This window comes from Trichomycterus rosablanca, chromosome 2 (assembly GCF_030014385.1).
Source record: "Trichomycterus rosablanca isolate fTriRos1 chromosome 2, fTriRos1.hap1, whole genome shotgun sequence".
NCBI lineage: Eukaryota > Metazoa > Chordata > Actinopteri > Siluriformes > Trichomycteridae > Trichomycterus > Trichomycterus rosablanca.
In genome coordinates this window covers 17,094,356-17,119,003 of record NC_085989.1, presented here as the reverse complement: position 1 = coordinate 17,119,003, position 24,648 = coordinate 17,094,356, and the positions used below count along the sequence as shown (strand labels likewise).

Sequence of the window (24,648 nt, the reverse complement as noted above, 5' to 3'; positions counted from 1 at the left end):
TAACACAAATTTATAACCTAGGGACCAGGGCCGGCGCTAGGGGGGGGCTGAGGGGGGCATTGCCCCCCCAAATTGTGTCTTTGCCCCCCCAAGCAAAGCAGTCCAGAACCGGGGCTAGGGGGGGGCTGAGGGGGGCATTGCCCCCCCAAATTGTGTCTTTGCCCCCCCAAGCAAAGCAGTCCAGAACCGGGGCTGCTAGGGACGTAAAAGTTCCCCCAATCGAAGAATCACCCAAATACATTATTAGTAGTAGTACTTTACATTAACATTTTCAGCATTTAGCAGACACTTTTATCCAAAGTGACTTACACAATGAGCGGAACACGATGAGCAATTTAGGGTTAAGGGCCTTGATCAAGGACCCAACAGTGGCAACTTGGTGGTGCCGGGGCTTGAACCGGCAACCTTCTGTTTACAAGTCCAGTACCTTAACCACTGATTAATAACCATTAGTACTTATTAATAAGGAGCAATTGTAGTAGTGTAGCAAGAACAATTCTAGTAGTCCCGGTGACCATTAAAGGTTAAATATGGCTGGGGAAAGAACTGGGGCCAGAACTGGGCCATATTCGGCCCAATAATGGTTGTTCTTGCTACCAGGTGGTTAAGTGCTGGCTTATTGCTGGCAGTCATGACTGGGATCCGGGCAGCCGTTTATTTGCTAGCTGGGTAGTTGTAGGTGTTGTGTACAGTGCATTCCGGAGCAGGTACACTCGTTACATCAGCCTCAGCTCGCCCAGCCATGTCAGGTTTCAACAGGTACATGTGACACGCCCAGTGCTACACACTTAATCAGGAAGTGCGCAGAAACTCAGCCGTTTACTCACTTTCACTACCAACATTTATTATAAAAATCTGCTTCTTATCAGCATGCGAACTGGAGAGACTTGAATAAACCGGGCAGTATTATTATCAGTGCGCCTGAGGAGGCTGAATTAACCAGAATGGATTCACTGCTCTTAGCTGCACTGCTGCTACTGCTTACCAAACCTTCAGGTGAGTCCAACAAACCTACCAGCCATGACTGTTTTACATCTGTACACATGCTCTCAGCTTTAACTCCTGGAACCTTCTTAAACTTTACACGTGTTCTTCCCACAAATATAGGTTTTTCATATTTAGTTTTCCTATCCACTTAGTGCGATAGGAGCATTTCAATAATTATGAGTTTTAAAGTCATTATATGAACGCAAACATTTTGTTCAAACAAGCAAACAAACACAAACGATTTTGCTTAATCTCGCCCTATGGTAAACTCCAGTCCATGATGTGCACAGCCATATACAAATGTTTAGAGTAAATATTGGGTGTAACATTGTGTTCTTTTCTAATTTGTACATTACATTTTACATTAAAGAGTTGAGTATTAAGTTTTCAGTGTTATTAAAGTTTCAGTGTCATCCCTGTTTCTACACTCACTGTCCATATCAGCTCCACTTACCATATAGGAGCTGGACTGTAGTCCATCTGTTTCTCTGCATGCTTTTTAGCCCCCTTTCACCCTGTTCTTCAATGGTCAGGACCACCACAGTAGGTATTATTTAGGTGGTGGATCATTCTCAGCACTGTATGTTAGTGTGTGTTGCGCTGATGGAGTTTTTAAATATTGTGTCCACTCACTGTCCACTCTATTAGACACTCCTACCTAGTTGGTCCACCTTGTAGATGTAAAGTCAGAGGCGATCGCTCATCTATTGCTGCTGTTTGAGTTGGTCATCTTTGAGATCTTCATCAGTGGTCACAGGACGCTGCCCATGGGGCGCTGTTGACTGGATATTTTTGGTTGGTGGACTATTCTCAGTCCAACAGTGACAGTGAGGTGTTTAAAAACTCCATCAGCATTGCTGTGTCTTATCCACTCATACGGGCGGGGCACGGTGGCTAAGTGGGTAGCACTGTCACATCACAGCAAGAAGGTCCTGGGTTCGATCCCCAGGTTGGGCGGTCCGGGTCCTTTCTGTGTGGAGTTTGCATGTTCTCCCCGTGTCTGTGTGGGTTTACTTCGGGTGCTCCGGTTTCCTCCCACAGTCCAAAGACATGCAAGTGAGGTGAATTGGAGACACTAAATTGTCCAAGACTGTGTTTGATATAACCTTGTGAACTAATTAATCTTGTGTAATGAGTAACTACCATTCCTGTCGTTAAAATCCTAATAAACAGCCGCTCAGGTGGCGCAGCGGTAAAAGACATGCGCTGCAGCCAGGGCTGGATCTCGAAAGTGCGTCTTTTCGAGTCCAGCTCTGCCTTCACCGGTCGAGGCTGGGCGGCTATATGAACAACGATTGGCCTGTTGTTCAGGTGGGGGGGGGCGGGATTTGAGACCGGAGGGGATGCTCTCTCAGGACTGGGGCGGTTGCGCCCTCTGCTGGCTGGTTGGTGGCACCTGCATCGAGATGGGAGGGGGTGCAGCGGAGTGTGTGATCCTCCGTGCACAGTGCTCTGCCACGCTGCACGCTGCAAGTGTGGGTGATAAGACGGTCGATTGGCTGTGCACGTGTCGGAGGAGGCGCGGAACGGCCTCGTCAGCCCCGATCAGGAGCAGGGACCGGCATTAGTGAGAGGTTGATTGACGGGATAAAATTGGACGCGCTAAATTATAAAAAAAATAAAAAATCCTAAAAGACAAACAAACAAAATCATACCAGCACAACACACACTAACACATCACCACCATGTCAGTGTTACTGCAGTGCTGAGAATGATCCACTATCCAAGTAATACCTACTCTGTGGTGGTTCTGTAGGGGTCCTGACCATGGAAGAACAGGGTGAAAGCAGGTTAAAAAAGTATGTAGAGAAACAGATGGACTACAGTCAGTAATTGTAGAACTACAAAGTGTTTCTATATGGTAAGTGGAGCTGATAAAATAGACAGTGAGTGTAGAAACAAGGAGGTGGTTATAATGTTATGCCTGATCGATGTATATTAACACTTATAATCTTATCAGGATCTCGGTGTTAAATGTCTTTCAAAACAGCAACCTGAAGCCAAATGTTATTAATTATTATTAATAAATAAATCTCATTTCCAGTATAAATTTCCAGTTAGACCTGGCTGTCATGTCTTGATGATTAATATTTAATGATGTTAAAACATTTGAGAATCTATCTTCAGACCATGTACAAATGTAAGTCACTCTAAAATGAATACAAATTATTAATTAATTAATTTATTTATTCATAATTTTCTATTTCTAATTGTTTTATATAATACATTAAGACAGTTTTTAACCCGATACTGTTGGTGTTTGCACATTTTTGCCTTCTCAGTTAATAAATATTTATTTTATCCATTCTATTTCTGTGTATCCTGCCAAACATCTGCATGTGTTTTTCCCATCTGTTTCTGAAGTACATTTGAAAAATAACAAACCCTATTTTGTGTGTTAACTCTTTATTTACCTGATTAATGTTGCTGTTGTATTTTACTTATCATTTTGCTTTTTGTCACATTCATGGCACCTTAGTAGTACTTGGTTTTTCACAGTCAAAATAAAAAGGGATTGAACATGAAAGCCTATTAAGGCTTTGTTAATGCATTGGCATTCTGATACCCCTAACCACAAGAAAGGTTTAGGTAAAGTTCTTTTATCCAGCAGCTTGGTGGGGCAAAGTGGGGGCCACTCGGCTCTGAAATTCTGGAAAATCATGTTCCTGTGTCTGCGTGGGCTGTAATGCTATGCCAAACCACAGTGAGAAACATTTCAAATGAAACTGGAACAGTGGTAAATACACAGGAGTATGTTATATGATATGTTATATGATATAAAGCTTTAGCTCAGGTTAGTGTTCATGATGCTACAGTATAAAAGAGACAGGACAAAAATGGGATTGATAAAAGGATGGCAGGGAGAAAACCACTGCTAATTAAGAGAACTATTAGTGCTTGTCTTATATTCAATAGACAAATATATCAAAATGTGACTTTTTTTTAACAAGAAGGCTCTTATGAAAAGCAGTTTATATTGAAAACCAGCAATTTCAGCAATTGAATATGATGCTGCTATTTTACTGTGTGCTGATGCTGTGGCAAAAACCCATTACACAGCAGGACAGACTAAAAAATATTAAAGCAGGTCCACATCTAATTAACTTTATATAAAAATAAAAAAGTGTTTGGTGGCAGTCATTGCTGCTGAAAGTGGTACAACCAGTTATAAAGTTAAGTGAGTAATTTGGCACGGCTAATATGGGTGTTGTTCCTTAAATAAATATAATTGTTTTATAGGAGTTCTCTTTGTGAATTACAGTGTATCACAAAAGTGAGTACACCCCTCACATTTCTGCAGATATTTAAGTATATCTTTTCATGGGACAACACTGACAAAATGACACTTTGACACAATGAAAAGTAGTCTGTGTGCAGCTTATATAACAGTGTAAATTTATTCTTCCCTCAAAATAACTCAATATACAGCCATTAATGTCTAAACCACCGGCAACAAAAGTGAGTACACCCCTTAGTGAAAGTTCCTGAAGTGTCAATATTTTGTGTGGCCACCATTATTTCCCAGAACTGCCTTAACTCTCCTGGGCATGGAGTTTACCAGAGCTTCACAGGTTGCCACTGGAATGCTTTTCCACTCCTCCATGACGACATCACGGAGCTGGCGGATATTCGAGACTTTGCGCTCCTCCACCTTCCGCTTGAGGATGCCCCAAAGATGTTCTATTGGGTTTAGGTCTGGAGACATGCTTGGCCAGTCCATCACCTTTACCCTCAGCCTCTTCAATAAAGCAGTGGTCGTCTTAGAGGTGTGTTTGGGGTCATTATCATGCTGGAACACTGCCCTGCGACCCAGTTTCCGGAGGGAGGGGATCATGCTCTGCTTCAGTATTTCACAGTACATATTGGAGTTCATGTGTCCCTCAATGAAATGTAACTCCCCAACACCTGCTGCACTCATGCAGCCCCAGACCATGGCATTCCCACCACCATGCTTGACTGTATGACACACTTATCTTTGTACTCCTCACCTGATTGCCGCCACACATGCTTGAGACCATCTGAACCAAACAAATTAATCTTGGTCTCATCAGACCATAGGACATGGTTCCAGTAATCCATGTCCTTTGTTGACATGTCTTCAGCAAACTGTTTGCGGGCTTTCTTGTGTAGAGACTTCAGAAGAGGCTTCCTTCTGGGGTGACAGCCATGCAGACCAATTTGATGTAGTGTGTGGCGTATGGTCTGAGCACTGACAGGCTGACCCCCCACCTTTTCAATCTCTGCAGCAATGCTGACAGCACTCCTGCGCCTATCTTTCAAAGACAGCAGTTGGATGTGACGCTGAGCACGTGCACACAGCTTCTTTGGACGACCAACGCGAGGTCTGTTCTGAGTGGAGCCTGCTCTTTTAAAACGCTGGATGATCTTGGCCACTGTGCTGCAGCTCAGTTTCAGGGTGTTGGCAATCTTCTTGTAGCCTTGGCCATCTTCATGTAGCGCAACAATTCGTCTTTTAAGATCCTCAGAGAGTTCTTTGCCATGAGGTGCCATGTTTGAACTTTCAGTGACCAGTATGAGAGAGTGTGAGAGCTGTACTACTAAATTGAACACACCTGCTCCCTATGCACACCTGAGACCTAGTAACACTAACAAATCACATGACATTTTGGAGGGAAAATGACAAGCAGTGCTCAATTTGGACATTTAGGGGTGTAGTCTCTTAGGGGTGTACTCACTTTTGTTGCCGGTGGTTTAGACATTAATGGCTGTATATTGAGTTATTTTGAGGGAAGAATAAATTTACACTGTTATATAAGCTGCACACAGACTACTTTTCATTGTGTCAAAGTGTCATTTTGTCAGTGTTGTCCCATGAAAAGATATACTTAAATATCTGCAGAAATGTGAGGGGTGTACTCACTTTTGTGATACACTGTATATATTTGAACACCTTTAAACAGGGTCATGGGGCAAGCTTGAAGTCATGCAAAACTAGAAATAGCAATGAGAAGCAATAGGGAGCCAGGCTGGTGTTTGCAAAAGACAATGTTGGGATTTGAGGTAATCTCAAATCCCAACACCTGGTCATCTAATGGTCATCTTGTTTCTACACTCACTGTCCATTTTATCAGCTCCACTTACCATATAGGAGCACTTTGTAGTTCTACAATTACTGACTGTAGTCCATCTGTTTCCTTGCATACTTTTTTAGCCTGCTTTCACCCTGTTCTTCAATGGTCAGGACCCCCACAGGACCACCACAGAGCAGGTATTATTTAGGTGGTGGATGATTCTCAGCACTGCAGTGACACTGACATGGTGGTGGTGTGTTAATGTGTGTCGTGCTGGTATGAGTGGATCAGACACAGCAGCGCTGCTGGAGTTTTTAAATACCGTGTCCACTCACTGTCCACTCTATTAGACACTCCTACCTAAAGTTGGTCCACCTTGTAGATGTAAAGTCAGAGACGATCACTCATCTATTGCTGCTGTTTGAGTTGGTCATCTTCTAGACCTTCATTCGTGGTCACAGGACGCTGCCCACGGGGTGCTGTAGGCTGGATATTTTTGGTTGATTGGTTCTCAGTCCAGCAGTGACTGTGAGGTGAGCGATCATCTCTGACTTTACATCTACAAGGTGGACCAACTAGGTAGGAGTGTCTAATAGAATGGACAGTGAGTGGACACGGTATTTAAAAACTCCACTCATACCAGCACAACACACACTAACACACCAGCACCATGTCTCTATCACTGCAGTGCTGAGAATGATCCACCACCTAAATAATACCTACTCTGTAGTGATCCTGGGATAGTTCTGACCACTGAAGAACAGCATGACAGAAGGCCAACAAAGCATGCAGAGAAACAGATTAACTACAGTCAGTAATTGTAGAACTACAAAGTGCTCCTATATGGTAAGTGGAGCTGATAAAATGGACAGTGAGTGTAGAAACAATGAGGTGGTCATAATGTTATGGCTGATCAGTGTATTTCACTGTGGACAGGAGTAAGCATGGGTACTCTGACTGGCCTGTGACTACACAGCTCTTTGCCCATAAGGGTTCAATGCACTGTGTGTTGTGACATTCACCTAATCACTCATTGGACCACTGTCTGTGAGTACTCGCAACGGCTGTGTTGAGCAACCCTTTCTGCATCTGGCGGCTAACCATTCGGCCCTCATCACAGTCACTCAGTTCTTTATGTCTGATCTTATCTGCTGCATTCAACTCATATACAACAAAGAACTACCATCAGCACAACAGTTGATATATCCCTGACAGTGACATGCACGTTCTGGGGCGTGGTCCTATTATCTGTGTATATACAACAAACCGAATACAAGTCAAATATATAATGTTTGTAATTCATTGCTGATATTTTTCCTACTTTCCTCAAGGACTTGAAAATGGGATTGTACAATTCATCCTCAGGTGCTGTCGTTGTTTTGTCATTCTGACATTTAGGTGTACAGATTGTATTATTGTGAAAGCACAGAGAAATGAACATGCATGAATAATCTGCCAACAATGTTTTACTGAATTTAGGAACATGCATGGTCTGAAGCATTAATCAGTCTTCATGGACTTTCTGTTCCACCTTTCAAAACAGACATTCAGTATTAAACATTTACTGAATAGGAGTGCATTACTATGTGCTACCCAGTCTCATGGTTTTAGCTGTTAACTTTTACTTAAACATATCCCTGGATTCATTAATGTTTATCTTACTTGTAGTATGGCTTAGTGTTCAAATACAGGGCATTAAGTGGTATGATCTTGTTTTACTCAAGTCTTTGCTTGTGTAGATGAAGTAAAAAGGCTGTTCTGTGCTGACATCTCATCCCTCAACTTAAATTAGAGATAAGACAGTTTTTGGAGGTATAAATCATCTACCGTGAAACCACATTTAGCATTGTTGGCATGTGATTAATTTATGCAAGTGTTGTACAGTACACACAAATGTATGGGTTCATTCTTCTTAAAAAGTACTTTAGGTACACTCTTTATCAATGTCATAATTATGATCACATTCTTCCTAGGCATATAATGCATACATATACACCGTTCAGCCATAACATTAAAACCATCTCCTGGTTTCTACACACAGTGCCATTTTATCAGCTCCACCTACCATATAGGAGCGCTTTGTAGTTCTACAATTACTGAGTGTAGTCCATCTATTTCTCTACTGCTTTCACCCTGTTCTTCAATGGTCAGGACCACCACAGAGCAGGTATTATTTAGGTGGTGGATCATTCTCAGCACTGCAGTGACACTGACATGGTGGTGGTGTGTTAGTGTGTGTTGTGCTGGTATGAGTGGATCAGACACAGCAGCGCTGCTGGAGTTTTTAAATACCGTGTCCACTCACTGTCCACTCTATTAGACACTCATACCTAGTTGGTCCACCTTGTAGATGTAAAGTCAGAGACGATCGCTCATCTATTGCTGCTGTTTGAGTTAGTCATCTTTAAGACCTTAATCAGTGGTCACAGGACGCTGCCCACGGGGCGCTGTTGGCTGAATATATTTTTGGTTGGTGGACTATTCTCAGTGTTTAAAAACTCCCATCAGCATTGCTTTGTCTGATCCACTCATACCAGCACAACACACACTAACACACCACCGCAGTGTCACTGCAGTGCTGAGAATCATCCACCACCCAAATAATACCTACTCTGTAGTGGTCCTGGGAGAGTCCTGACCATTGAAGAACAGGGTGAAAGGGGGCTAACAAAGCATGCAGAGAAACGGATGGACTACAGTCAGTAATTGTAGAACTACAAAGTGCTTCTATATGGTAAGTGGAGCTGATAAAATGGACAGTGAGTGTATAAACAAGAAGGTGGTTTTAATGTTATGGCTGATCAGTGTATATATTTGACCTGCCTTTATAAAACACTGTTTATTAATCATTCACATATCAGGTCAGGGAATAGCCAACAGTTTAAGAACCAGTCTTAATGCTCATTTAATTTAGAAAATATTCAGACCACTTGACTTTTTCACATTTTATAGTGTTGTGAATAAGCTACACTAACTATAAACAATAGCAGTAGGAACCAACAGGGCGATTTTAGTTTTGCTTCAATGTGCACAGTACACTGTTTCCCTATTTACGGTCAGAAAGGGTAATCAAAATTAGCAAGGGTATTTAGGTGCAGTACAGGTCACTTGACGATGAAAACAACCATTAAATGTGTGATCACATATTCAAAAATGTACCATAACTTAGGGTGCCATGCAGTGGAAAAAATGATCTGAATAGAGACCTCTTAGAGTAACTCTTGTAGTGAGGCTGCAAGGTAATGAAACGGATCCCCTTAATGCTATGACTTGTAAGATCTATCTTGTAGAGAACAAGAAAACCAGACAAGCATGGAGATGAAAATCTGATTAATGATGGTGTCAAAGCCTGTAGGCAGATCCAGAGTAAAACTGTAGGCTTTAGCTTTTTAAGATTTTTGCATCTATTTTAAGGTCTACATGTGTACCATCACTTATTCGATACAATTAGAATTTCTCATTCTTGGAATGGCTACACTATGACACCATTGTTAATAATTTTTTTATGTTTTTGTTTTTTCAGAATGTCGTCAGATTCCCATCCAGACAGATAAGTTTTCCACAGTGACCCTGTCCACTTCTGCTCCTCTGGATCAGTGCAGTGTATGTGAACTCGAAGAAAAGTCTGTTGCAGATACAGCTTGCGTTTCCTCCGTGGAAGTTAAGCCCAACAAAAATGTCAATGTCAACTTTACATGCTTGGAACCTGAAAAGAGCTTCTCTGTCCTGATTCAAAGCACGATTGGTAAGAAAGAAATGGAAGGCACATCACATCATAAATATAAATATTTAATGATTAAGATTTATTGTTACATATTTCTAAATCTTAGCACCACATAGCTCACATTGTTATCAACTGTAAACTAAGGGTTTTTAATGTAAAACATTTATTTATGAAACATTGTACAGTATTATTTTAAAACAGTTAAAATAATAAATTGATTCAGTCATCCAGCTTCTTAGGAAATCATTTAAAAATCATTTCTAATTTATATGTTTAAGTTATTAATTCAGTTTTCAGTTATCGGTTTTCAGTTGTTATTAAAAATATAGTAGTAAAAATGATCACAAACCAAATAGAAAAAACAGGTGTTGTTAATTTTTTTAAATTTGTTTTAGTTTATGCATAATCAATTTTTATTCATCTTTATTAAAAATGTATTTTAAAGAATTTTTAGTGTTAAATAAACCGGTTCCTGTTTATAGTGAAAAGTAAAACAGATTTACAGATCAGTATAATTAAATGGGTGAATGTTTGCTGAGATGTGATTTGTTTAGGTACAAGTATAATAAAATACAAAGTCTTTAAAATATTCAGATGTTTCTTTTTTGTTTTCCTGTAAATCATGCAAAACACCGTAACCTAAATTAAGGGACCCTTCATTTGTAAACAATGTCTCTTAAATTCTATTTAAATTGGTTGATAGTTCCTAAATTCGTATAGGTATAAAATTGTGAGTCCAGCGGTTAAAGTGTCATCAGCAGCTGATGTGTATTTATTTATTCATTTCCTGATAGCCCAGTGTCATGCAATTGTAACTATTTATTAAGTTTCATTGTGAGCATTATCTGTTGTAGCCTATTGGTGTTTTTCAGATGCTGTGTTTTAGTCTCATGATAAATTTCATCTTAGCCTGAAGAACCATTAAATATTAATCAGTTCACCTTTAATTACTGATTATTTAATTATGCATGAAATGTATTTTTGAATCACAGCTAGATGCTGGGTTCAAATCCCAAACCTGCCCTGCTTTTAACCTTTGCATTTTTAATGAGGATGTTAAAAGTGATTTCTTCCCACACTCTGCAAGTCAGAATATAAAACATGCAAAGTATCTATGTGCTTTACTCTTGTTACAGAGCCATATTCAAAGATGTAAACTGGAATTTTAAAAATACAATTTTAGCGACACCAAAGCTGTTTTATTTTACACTGATGCACTTCATTTTACTTTTTACCATAATACTTAGATTACAGTTGCTTGTAAACACCTAAATTAATGCAGTAAAGCTTTACCGTGATCACTAATATTAGGGTCAAATCTGAAAAATCATATGCAAGTCACTTACTTGCTTATTTTGACTGCAGTTTTGGAAAATGTGTCTTCATTTACCATGATAAAACGTTGTCAGGATGACCACATCAACACATGTTTGGTGTGATAAAAATATTGTATTGGCTTACCTGGATAAATAATCTTGAACAAATTAATCAGATGCATTTACTAATATAATCAATCAGCTTGTTTCTGTACAGTAATAAATAAACAGGGTATGATGAAATTTTATTTTTAGCTGTATAATATGTTTATCTAAGAAAAGATTATTAGTTCTGATTAATGTTTTTGTCCAAATAAATTGTACATTGGCTGCTCAGGTGGCGCAGAGGTAAAATACGCTATCACACCAGAGCTGGGATTTCGAATACATCGTATCGAGTCTCAGCTCTGCCATCCGGCTGGACTGGGCAGCTATATGAACAACGTTTGGCTGTTGTTCATTCAGGGAGGGAGCCGGATAGGGACCTCATAACTGATGCAATTACGACCTCTTCTGGCTGATTGATGGTGTCTGCACAGAGTCGAGGAATAATGCTGATCAGGGTGTGGCTCTCCGTGCACAAGGCTGATCGGCATATGAGCTCGCCTCGTGCAGGTGAAAAGATGCAGTCTGCTACTGCTCACATGTCGGAGGGGGCGTGTGTCAGTTTGCTCTCCTCGGGGGGTGGTTTTAGGTTACTATGTTCAAATTAATAGTCCATTTAACTTAATATTGAAGCTTGGAACTCTGCATTTCCAAAAAACTCCCCTAGTAGAAAAGACTGGGAGGTGTTCGCTAAACCTTTGTCCACATAATCAACAACAAACTTTAGCCTTGTTTTAAGGTGCCGATTTTGGAGCAGAGACGTCGTTTTTTTCAAAGCAGTCTCTATTCTTATGGCAATTTAAAACTCACATTACAGTGTATCACAAAAGTGAGTACACCCCTCACATTTCTGCAAATATTTCATTATATCTTTTCATGGGACAACACTATAGACATGAAACTTGGATATAACTTAGAGTAGTCAGTGTACAACTTGTATAGCAGTGTAGATTTACTGTCTTCTGAAAATAACTCAACACACAGCCATTAATGTCTAAATGGCTGGCAACATAAGTGAGTACACCCCACAGTGAACATGTCCAAATTGTGCCCAAAGTGTCAATATTTTGTGTGACCACCATTATTATCCAGCACTGCCTTAACCCTCCTGGGCATGGAATTCACCAGAGCTGCACAGGTTGCTACTGGAATCCTCTTCCACTCCTCCATGATGACATCACGGAGCTGGTGGATGTTAGACACCTTGAACTCCTCCACCTTCCACTTAAGGATACGCCACAGGTGCTCAATTGGGTTTAGTCCATCACCTTTACCTTCAGCTTCCTCAGCAAGGCAGTTGTCATCTTGGAGGTTGTGTTTGGAATCGTTATCCTGTTGGAAAACTGCCATGAGGCCCAGTTTTCGAAGGGAGGGGATCATGCTCTGTTTCAGAATGTCACAGTACATGTTGGAATTCATGTTTCCCTCAATGAACTGCAGCTCCCCAGTGCCAGCAACACTCATGCAGCCCAAGACCATGATGCTACCACCACCATGCTTGACTGTAGGCAAGATACAGTTGTCTTGGTACTTCTCACCAGGGCGCCGCCACACATGCTGGACACCATCTGAGCCAAACAAGTTTATCTTGGTCTCGTCAGACCACAGGGCATTCCAGTAATCCATGTTCTTGGACTGCTTGTCTTCAGCAAACTGTTTGCGGGCTTTCTTGTGCGTCAGCTTTCTTCTGGGATGACGACCATGCAGACCGAGTTGATGCAGTGTGCGGCGTATGGTCTGAGCACTGACAGGCTGACCTCCCACGTCTTCAACCTCTGCAGCAATGCTGGCAGCACTCATGTGTCTATTTTTTAAAGCCAACCTCTGGATATGACGCCGAACACGTGGATTTAACTTCTTTGGTCGACCCTGGCGAAGCCTGTTCCGAGTGGAACCTGTCCTGGAAAACCGCTGTATGACCTTGGCCACCATGCTGTAGCTCAGTTTCAGGGTGTTAGCAATCTTCTTATAGCCCAGGCCATCTTTGTGGAGAGCAACAATTCTATTTCTCACATCCTCAGAGAGTTCTTTGCCATGAGGTGCCATGTTGAATATCCAGTGGCCAGTATGAGAGAATTGTACCCAAAACACCAAATTTAACAGCCCTGCTCCCCATTTACACCTGGGACCTTGACACATGACACCAGGGAGGGACAACGACACATTTGGGCACAATTTGGACATATTCACTGTGGGGTGTACTCACTTATGTTGCCAGCTATTTAGACATTAATGGCTGTGTGTTGAGTTATTTTCAGAAGACAGTAAATCTACACTGCTATACAAGCTGTACACTGACTACTCTAAGTTATATCCAAGTTTCATGTCTATTGTGTTGTCCAATGAAAAGTTATAATGAAATATTTGCAGAAATGTGAGGGGTGTACTCACTTTTGTGATACACTGTATATGTTTTTCCCCTAATTCGTAGTATGTACGTTTAGAGGTCGATCCAACCAAATTTCAGCTTAACTGTTTTGACCTAAAGCAAATGTTTGAGCTAAAGCAAACCCAGAATTCTAACTAGTGGCCAGTTGTTTAATAGATTGAATTATACATATTGGTGATGCAAGTGTCATTTTAAGGGTGGCTATCATGCTTGTCCAAAACTAATATAGTCACAGCCCTACTAAGCTCTGTAATGTTTCCTTAAATACACTTTTTAATGCATTTGTATCTTTATCTGTCTTTCCTAGCGTGCACAAAAACTGATTGCACCCCAGCACAGGGAAATGTACCTGCTTCACTCCTGCCAGGATTCAATAGAAAGTTTGAATGGCAGTTGAAGGCGACTGCAGAAGCCGTTTTCATTGTGAAATTTCCAAATGATGGTTTGCAGGAGCTGGCTAAAGTAGAGGACTGCACCAATGGTTACATTTACTCTGTGAACACGCCGTCATCTGATGGCGGTACACAGACTCAGTCGTACTGCACAAATGGCTCAGTGACGCATTTAGAACTTCCTAACCAGGCCACAGTGTCTGTACAAGTCAACCAGCAACAAGACCAGGACCTCAACCTCTTCACCGTGACGCCAGAATCATTGCAGAAGAGTAAGTGTCACTTATGTGTGTTATTTGACACGGTACATTACATGTGCATCATTTAAAAAGTGTCTGTCTTGAATTACGTCACTAACAAGTTCCAAACTGTCTTGTAAAATAATGACAGTATAAAATATTTTACAAGGCTGATAAGCTGCATACAAGTAAAAATCACCATTCACAGTTCCAAAAATGGTCTGGAGTGGGGTAACCCACATCACCACTGGACTCTGGAGCAGTGGAAACAAGTTTGTTGGAAGAATGAATCTTCCTTCATCAATGATTAGCAAAGGCTTGGCAAATCTAAAGGTAGAAAACACCAGGAAAACATTACCTGCCAAACCGCATAGTGCCATCTGTAAAGTATGGTGAAGGAGAAATACTAGAATGATACTATGATTCTTTTATGATTCAGACTAGACCCCTCAATTTCACTGAAAGGAAATTTTTATAAATAGAATAGAATGCCTTTATTGTCTAATATACTTAGACAATAAAGCATAAACCGATTAGGCATAACATTATGACCACCTTCCTAATATTGTGTTGGTCCCCCTTTTGCTGCCCCATATGCAACAAACTGTGATGCACTGTGTATTCTGACACCTTTCCATCAGAACCAGCATTAACTTCTTCAGCAATTTGAGCTACAGTAGCTCGTCTGTTGGATCGGACCACACGGGCCAGCCTTCGCTCCCCACGTGCATCAATGAGCCTTGGCCGCCCATGACCCTGACGCCGGTTTACCACTGTTTCTTCCTTGGACCAATTTTGATAGATACTGACCACTGCAGACCGGGAACACCCCACAAGAGCTGCAGTTTTGGAGATGCTCTGACCCAGTCGTCTAGCCATCACAATTTGGCTTCTTCTAACACATCAACTTTGAGGATCAAATGTTCACTTGCTGCCTAATATATCCCACCCACTAACAGGGGCCGTGATGAAGATATAATCAGTGTTATTCACTTTACTTCACTTCAGTGGTCATAATGTTATGCCTTGTCGGTGTATCTCAGCTTGTTTGGAAGCTGGGATTAGAGTGCAGGTCAGTTATATGGATCCTTTGAAGCCTTGCTCAAGGGCCCAGCAGTGGCTGCATGATGAAGCCGTAGGCCTATTTTCTGTTTCTGAACTTACTCTTGGGTTAAAACCTAGTGGCAATCAACTAGCACTATCTTATGTAAACATTAAGCATAAATAACAACCACCTTTTTTTCTTCCCCCAGAGGGTCATACAAGGATGGTGATTCCTGACCGTGATACCACAGTGATCATAAGCAGAAAAGATGGGGGTCCTGACTGTAGTGTCTGCATGGATGGGACCTGTAGTTCTAAACTGACACTGCCTCAAAATCAGAACCGCAATGTGACTTTCAGCTGTGTCAAGCCTCAGGACATCTTCACTGTTGAGATCATTAGGAGCCTTGGTAGGTGACAAAGAAGGGCTATAGTATTTGCTAGAGTGGTCATTTGCATTAACCTTCTGTTTTTTAATTATTACAGTGCTTTATGTGAGAACAAGTGGATTTTAAGTCATTTAACAGCTTTGTGTTTTTATTTAGGTTTATTTAATTATTTTTTGTATGTACGGTATTATGATACAGAAATCATATACACCGATCAGCCATAACATTAAAATCATCTCCTTGTTTCTACACTCACTGTACATTTTATCAGCTCCACTTACCATATAGAAGCATTTTGTAGTTCTACAATTACTGACTGTAGTCTATCTGTTTCTCTACATCATTTTTTAGCCTGCTTTCACCCTGTTCTTCAATGGTTAGGACCCCCACAGAGTAGGTATTATTTGGGTGTTGGATTATTCAGCACTGCAGTGACACTGACATGGTGTTGGACTGTTAGTGTGTGTTGTGCTGGTATGAGTGGATCAAACACAGCAGTGCTGCTGGAGTTTTTAAATACCGTGTCCACTCACTGTCCACTCTATTAGACACTCCTACCTAGTGGGTCCACCTTGTAGATGTAAAGTCAGAGACGATCGCTCATCTATTGCTGCTGTTTGAGTTGGTCGTCTTCTAGACCTTCAACAGTGGTCACAGGATGCTGCTCACGGGGGGCTGTTGGCTGGATATATTTTTGGTTTGTGGACTATTCTCAGTCCAGCAGTGACAGTGAGGTGTTTAAAAACTCCAGCAGCGCTGCTGTGTCTTATCCACTCATACCAGCACAATACACACTAACACACCACCACCATGTCAGTGTCTCTGCAGTGCTGAGAATGATCCACCACCCAAATAATACCTACTCTGTAGTGGTCCTGGGAGAGTCCTGACCATTGAAGAACAGCATGAAAGGGGGCTAACAAAGCATGCAGAGAAACAGTCAGTAATTGTAGAACTACAAAGTGCTTCTATATGGTAAGTGGAGCTGATAAAATGGACAGTGAGTGTAGAAACAAGGAGGTGGTTTTAATGTTATGGCTATATTTACCCATAGACCCTTACCCACCCATTTTTATTTTTAAAAAATGCATAAAAATGATTCACAACAATAGCCCTAACTAAGGGCGGCACGGTGGCTAAGTGGGTAGCACTGTCGCCTCACAGCAAGAAGGTCCTGGGTTCGATCCCCAGGCGGGGTGGTCCGGGTCCTTTCTGTGCGGAGTTTGCATGTTCTCCCCGTGTCCGCGTGGGTTTCCTCCGGGAGCTCCGGTTTCCTCCCACAGTCCAAAAACATGCAGTCAGGTTAATTGGAGATACTAAATTGCCCTATTGGTGAATGGGTGTGTATGTATGTGTGTCTGCCCTGCGATGGACTGGCGCCCCGTCCAGAGTGTTACTATGTACCTTGCACCCACTGAAAAGCTGGGATAGGCTCCAGCACCCCCCCGCGACCCTGATTGGATAAGCGGTTAAGACAGTGAGTGAGCGAGCCCTAACTAATTATGCTTGTTTCTTTTAGACTGTTCGAAGGCATGCAGCTATGATATGATAAATCCACAGGAGTCCTACTTTCCCGATTTCAACAGACTCTTTTCATGGGACATGAAAGTCTCAGCTGATAAGGCATTCCAGCTCGAATTTCCAGCACCAGGAATAAGACAGATCCAGTCTTCAGAAAGCTGTCCTGACAAAAACACCTACACGATCTTAATGTACCCACGAACGGGAACTGTCAACCTTGGCATGTTCTGTCAGGACGGCCCCATCACTCGCGTCCAGGTCCTCTGGAGAGGTCGCATGACTCTGGAGGTTCCCAAAGACGCATCTTTAAGTGAATCTTCTTTTAAATTCTCAGCGGCTAGTGGTGAGAACTGGGAATCGGTTATATAATCTAATTTATATAATATATAATATTTATATGTACTGATTTTTTGTACTATATTAACTATAACTATTTTCCATAGGTTCTGAACTAGCTGTAGTGGATGCTGTGCTGCCCCGTGGCCAGTCAGACACAGACTTCTTCAGTGCCCAGTCCATCCCCAGCAATGACATAATGAAATGGAACTTTTTCATACCACCCAAGCATAACTTTACAGTTAAATTCTTGGATAACACCAAACCAAAATGCCAAAGTAAAGTGGTGAAGGTGATATATGATCAGGCCAACAAGGATCCAGTTGAGAAGACACTGACTGATACCCAGCCGATTAATTACGATGGAAATTTCAGCCTGACTCTGGCTAACTGTGATGCTGTTAGGCAGGCTGGTGTTCCTGGCCTCTCACTCAATTTTAGGGTCTCTGTGTTCAGAGGAGGCTATCCAGGTAAGACAATTCTTTGTTCTTGGAGTATGTGGCTTATGTCTTTAAATTTAATGATGTTTTATTTGTTTATCCCTCCATTCCCCCCGCCAATTCTTTTGCCACTTGCAACACTCCTGCGCCGACTGAGGAAAGCTGACAGTCATTGACTGAATCTTTTTACCTCTCAAAGGAAGAGCCACGCTAAATCATTTGCTACTGACCAGACAGCAGATATTCCAATTCTTGATGCAGTGGTAGACTGTGTTAAAGAACAATGGTTTTCCAAAGTACTTTGGTGAATCCATTATTTTTACCCAGTCAGTACTCTCACCTGTTACTAATTCACCTGCTCTTAATGGAACATTTTAAAACAGTGTAACATGAGTATTCTATAAACATTTTACTCTCCTTTTGCCCTTGTCCCAAGTTTTTTTTAAGTGTGTTGCAGGCATTAAATTCAAACTTTTCAAAATTTTTGGCATCTTGGAAACATTGTGTGGTATCTTCAAAACATTGAAGAGCTAATTGTCAGAGCCCTTTAAAAGCTGCAACATGCTGCTAGTTAATAATCAAACCAAAATCACTCACCTTTGATGCCATGTTTGTGATTTAAAGCCATTTAAAGTCTTGCAGTGTTTGTGTTTTGTCAGTCCCAGCATTTTGAATGAAAGGGGCAGCCTGTCATTAAAGGGGCACCTGTTGATTTTACTGTAGCAAATAAAAAGATTTTTATTATTAATTTTTAAGAAGGCAAATACAGAGCTCAGGAATCTCAGCCAGTATTGGTTGAGTGGGGGGTGGTTTCAGATTTAGCAAAGTATGTCTCTTCGTATGAAATATGGCTCTTTGTGGGGATCCACCACTGCCAGGTGACAAAAAGCAACTGGGGGCATGTACAATCCGATCAGCCATATCATTAAAACCATCTCATTGTTTCTACACACACTGTCCATTTTATCAGCTTCGCTTACCATATAGACCATACTTTGTTACCATAGACCACTTACCATTCTCTGCATGCTTTGTTAGCCCCCTTTCATGCTGTTCTTCAGTGGTCAGGACTCTCCCAGGACTACTACATAGCAGGTATTATTTGGGTGGTGGATGATTCTCAGCACTGCAGTGACACTGACATGGTGCTGGTGTCCTATGACCAGTGATGAAGGTCTCGAAGATGACCAAACAAACAGCAGCAATAGATGAGCGATTGCCTCTGACTTTACATCTACAAGGTGGACCAACAAGGTAGGAGTGTCTTAATAGAGTGGACAGTGAGTGGACACAGTATTTAAAAACTCCAGCAGCGCTGCTGTGTCTGATCCACTCATACCAGCACAACACACACTAACACACCACCACCATGTCAGTGTCACTGCAGTGCTGAGAATGATCCACCACCTAAATAATACCTGCTCTGTGGTGGTCCTGACCATTGAAGAACAGGGTGAAAGCAGGTTAAAAGTAAGTAGAGAAACAGATGGACTACAGTCAGTAACTATAGAACTACAAGGTGCTTCTATGTGGTAAGTGGAGCTGATAAAATGGACAGTGACTGTAAAAACAAGAAGGTGGTTTTAATGTATTGTCTGATCAGTGTATATTGTACACTGAAACTGAGTTGAGCATTTGTATTGTATTAGTTAAAAAATATTGTTGTAGTGGAAACATAAAGGCACCCCTGGCCATTGTTTTTGCTACTCTCATACCAGTGATATGTTTAGGATGGATGTTCTAGTTTAAAATATTTGCAAAATATTACGTATAACACATCACACATAATTTTACCTACAAGTATTAAAACCCTGCATGCTCTTATTGTTTTGTCTTGAACAGAGGTTTGCCAACTGGACCTCCAGAGTAATCAAGGCTTAAGTCTACAAATAGACAAAAAGCATCCTGACTCTTTATGTGAGTTGAGCTTGGACTCTGTAGTACAGGACAATATTACAGTGCCATCAGGCTCCAAAGCCAAACTCTCCTTCCTCGACTGCTCTGAGAGTGAGCTTCTTCTTACAGCCACAAAGACCATTGGTAAGCATTGGATATTTATCTTGTTTTTAATGGGATATTGAAAGTCTACGGTGAAGGTGGCTGGTGATCTGACTATACTTCAAGATGGTAGTGGTATATGTTTGGACCAATTGGGTTTAGTTTTAAGGATGAAGAGCAGACTTATGATCAAAAGACACAACTATATGGTTTCTGAACCCTTTGGAATTTTGAATGCAGATTTTGGCAATAAATCTCAAGATTGTGGCATTCTAAATGAAAAACCCATAGAATTGTTCTGTATATACTTCTGGAAAAGGAACATGGACCCTGATGTTGATAGATAGATAGATCCTCTATCATGATCATGTAGATCCTTATAGAACATTGCATATTATTTCCAGAAATATTGCATTACCAGAAGAAGCTGTTGGTACATTGGTGCTTTGTATCAATGACACTCCCTATCCTTGTATGAGTAATTAATGCTTATCTTCTGAAATTTTCACAAAATGCATATCTGTGTGTCATATTTGACCTTTCCACCATCCTTACTTACATTTCTTTGTGTCATTTCAGAGTGCCAAAGTCTGTCTTCATGTCCAGTGGATAGGATTCCTCTTACCATCCCTTCTTTCGACTCCTGCACCCTTCTACGTTCTCCTCCTCACCAAGTCAGCTGGGTCATGAGGGTTCCTGAGCAGGGCACTGTGGAGCTGAGGTCACCACAGGGCAACTTGCATCAGTCTGTGCCAGGCAAGGACAGTGACTGCCCCATGTCTTTTATGGTCTCTGAGGCAGATGGCTCCCATATTGGCAGGTTTTGCTCGTATAGCAGTCAAGGCACCATAGACAGAGTTCAGATCTCTTCCAACGTTACAATCACTGCCCTGACGAGTGGGACTCAAAAACGTAACCTTGTGAAAGACTACTTGAATGTCGTCTTCGGTTCAGAGATCAAAGGTAAACCGCAGTCGTGGTTGGTGATGAGGATGATGATAATGATAAAGCTTTATATCAAGTTATGTTTCTCTTTTTTTTTTCTTCTAGAGAAATTAATTTACTCAGTCTCTCCAACTGTTTCAACACCTGTATACCTCATAACACCCAACTGGCCTGGAGCAATGAAGTCGACCTCTACCATGTCATGGATCGTAAATGTTCCAGAGCAGTACAGTGCTGACTTGGCCTTTGTAAATGTCAGCTGGCCTGAGTGTTCTGGGAGTGACTCAAAGATTGAAATTCAGGAGCTGGGCTCAGAACAGGGCCAGAGCTACAGGAAGGACAATCCACTGAAAACCATCAATGTTCAAAACAGTTTCTATCTTAACATGTCCAGCTGTGAACCTCAACGGGACCATTTTGCTGTTCTCAGTAAGATCTCCTTGCAGAAGAACTCCAGTAAGCACTCACAGTTTTAATGTTTTATACTAAGATCAAGAAATATAAGTTAAAAAGACAGCTATAGATGCATTATTTACTTTTAGGCTTGCAATGTGTTCCACTTTGACTGTACCTGTATGTACAAAGCAGGTCTATAAAGGGCAGAGGTTCAATTAAGTAGTAGAGGTTTGATCAACCCCATTTGTTACAAAACGTAACCCATCAAGTGCCATCAAGTCGATTTCGACTTGTGTTGACCCCATGGATAGTGTTTTTCAAGAACACCCTCTGTTCTGTATGAGTTTTCAGGCATCATATAATGTTTTATCAGTACAGCGGTATACTGATGAGCCAAAACATAATGATCACCTGCTTAATACGCTTTTGCACCCTTGTGTGCTGTCAGAACATCTCTGAATCTGCCAGAGACCCCACAAGAACTCTGGTTTTAGGACATACCAAAGAATCCTTTGACTGCTGTATATACAGACGCCCCCATGAAAAGATAATGGGATTCATTGGATTCACTGGTTCACTATCTTCCATTGCTTAGATGTCCAGTTCCAGTTCTTGCATAAAGCCCCACAGTCCGTACAGGGTTTGATGCACTGTGTTATGATGCATATGCCCTATTAACACTCTGCAATTTAAAAGCCACAGCAACACAGCTATACTAGATAAGATGGGCTTTATTGCCCTTTGGTGTCAGTAAGTTCTGTCTGCCTAACAACCTGTCAGTGGTTTGTGGTTTGTCCTTTTCAGTACATACTGACTGTGGTCCAAACCACAGCTGCCTGTGAGCTCTTTTGCTGTTCCAGTATACTTCAACTCAGTTTTCTGGCCATAAGTCCTTAGCCCATACCAAAGCTATTTAGGTCTTGACCACCCTTATCTGCTGCATTTAACATGTGTACCATGAGTAACTACCATCTGTCCAAAATTAAATATATTCCTGACCATACAATGTCCAATTGTTCCAAAATAGCCATTGTCATTTGCATCTTTTAAGAATATTTTTTATGAATTAATTCCTTTGGAACACAAATACTCGAGCCACATCAATAAAAAAAACACCTGATTTTCAAAAATCTTGTGTAATCTGGATACAAACGTGATCATTTTCTGAATATGATCCTTACTGAATCTATAGTTGCTGGATGTAGATATACTTGTATATTGTTTTTGATTTTCTTTGCTCATTTTGTCTTGTAGAGAAACTGCTTGGCATCATTCTGGGGGTGGTTGGAGCACTGCTGGCGATCATGATCATCATTCTGACTGTGGTGTGTTTGGTAGTAAGGTAATTTATCAGTGTCTCATACTTTTTTCTTTCTTTCTGACAGAACTTAAGACTAAGTTAACAATAGTTTTAATCAAATTCATTGTTTTGCTATACCAGTAATGTAAAACATTGGTGTATGAAATGATCATTGTTGAGCTATTTTTGAGTACATTTTAATTCCTGGACCTTGTTTATACTTGGTACAAAAATTCAGTGCATATTCAATCTACAGCATTGTCATAATGATTGTAGGATCCTCAGTCTAAACAGCCAGATTGGAATTCATACCTCTATTTAACAGGGGTGTCATACTCATTTTCACCGAGGGCCACATCTGCATTATGGTGGCCCTCAAAGGGCCGATTGTAACGTATCCTGCTGTGATTGCAGTCTGCCTTTTAAGTCTTGGACAGTCTGTTGTTTTTCTTGGAGGTATATTTATAATATATCTACATTTATATTGTACTCCTTTACCACAGACACGGCCTCATAACACAAGAGACGTACCATTTTTTTCTTCTTGAAGCACAAACTTGTATCCACTTTCCCATCTTTCATTAAATTACTGTTCTGTCCTTCTGCTTTAATTCTTCTTCTTGTACATTTTGGGATTATTTGTAAATATTTCTCAACATCACTTGTTGGAAAACCGCCTCAGTTAAACACTGATGTGGAAACACTGCCATCTAGTGGCAGGATGTGGTCACTATGCGGGTCACAAAATCGGCATGCATTGTGGGAGATGCAGTTTATGTACAAATATGCCTTTTAAGCTCTCACGGGCCACATAAAATGAAGTGGCGGGCCGGATTTGGCTCACGGGCCTTGAGTTTGACACGTGCACTACTATATTGGTTAAACTCAAGGTTTTTTCACAATCTTATGCAAGAGAGAATAAAATTGGTCTGATTATGATAAAACTAGCTTTTGGATTGTGGGGACTCAATGGATATGAATGCATTTGAATGGCATTTTAGGCAGCACTTGTACTTTTTACTGCCAAAATAGGATTTAAACAGAACATTATGCCAAATTATGTTTTTATGAGCAAAAAGCAGAAGCATTTTTGCATTTTGTTAACACATCACTGTTCAGTAGATCAGTGCATTCACAGTATCTGACTTAATATCTCATTAGCATTTGTATAGATTCTTACTTGCATCCACTTTTCTTTGTTCCAACAGAAAGCGAAAGGCAAAAGATTCATCCATGTACATTCCCAAAGGTGCTGCTTCTCTTCCTGGTGATTTCACCTTCCCAAAAACACGAGCGGAAAATGAGTCCCGAGTGTATGAAACTATAGATGATACCATGGCGTACGGCCATCTTTTGGAACAGGATGGGTACACCGAGCGAGGTCCTAGCCGTTACAATGGCCAACAGGTGGACACGTACCAGTCATTTACCAGCCCCATGGATAAAAACGACGAGCCGGATGTAGGGAGAGGTGCTTTACTGCCCCCCTCTGAAACCTTTATTCCATCCAGACCTCGTACTCCACTGGGTCCCATGGTAAGCAGTGGCTTTGAGGACCGAAGGTTAAAGGATAACGAACTGGGTACGTTCAAAAGCACTGGCGAGATTAACACAATCCGCCTCTCTGGTGTAGAGCCTTGGCCCCAGCCGCCTGAATCAGTCTACGATCAAGCCGTTTAGTGCTGGAGAAAAAAGGATCGTGTGACTAATGGGCTAAAAATACTGATCCACTATCAGCTGTAACATTTACACACTGATGGGAAGCTGAAACAGGATCACCTTGCTGCTCATGAGGACTGGAACGTAAAGCAGCATTTTTAATTCCTGCATAAACTTAAACCAGGATATTGGTCAAATAATGAATACAAACACACATGCAGTGTTTGTTCTGCCTAAAAACTAAGCAGATCTTTCTACTCCAGGAAAATCTCGTGTTTTTATTAGTCTCTGTGTAGTTTTATTAAATGGATGTGTTGATTTTTTATGTGTACAGTCACGTGGGTTTAGTTTGCAAAAGCAACATATTTGCGGTGCCGTGCTGGTGGGGAAACTTGTTTTTTTTGCTGATTGGATTTTATTTGACATGATTGTAAA

General features: G+C 41.2%; 1 protein-coding gene across 1 annotated transcript; it reads left to right on the top strand.

Annotated features, from left to right (window-relative positions):
* The first annotated feature begins 944 nt into the window (after positions 1-944).
* cdcp1b (CUB domain containing protein 1b) lies at positions 945-24,648 on the top strand. Its single transcript, XM_062990284.1, is given in 12 exon segments — positions 945-996; positions 9,544-9,765; positions 13,862-14,218; positions 15,145-15,169; positions 15,452-15,639; positions 17,138-17,482; positions 17,583-17,945; positions 19,758-19,955; positions 20,493-20,876; positions 20,964-21,314; positions 22,509-22,596; positions 23,763-24,648. Coding segments are annotated over 12 exon segments (3,045 nt in total). The 3' UTR covers positions 24,235-24,648.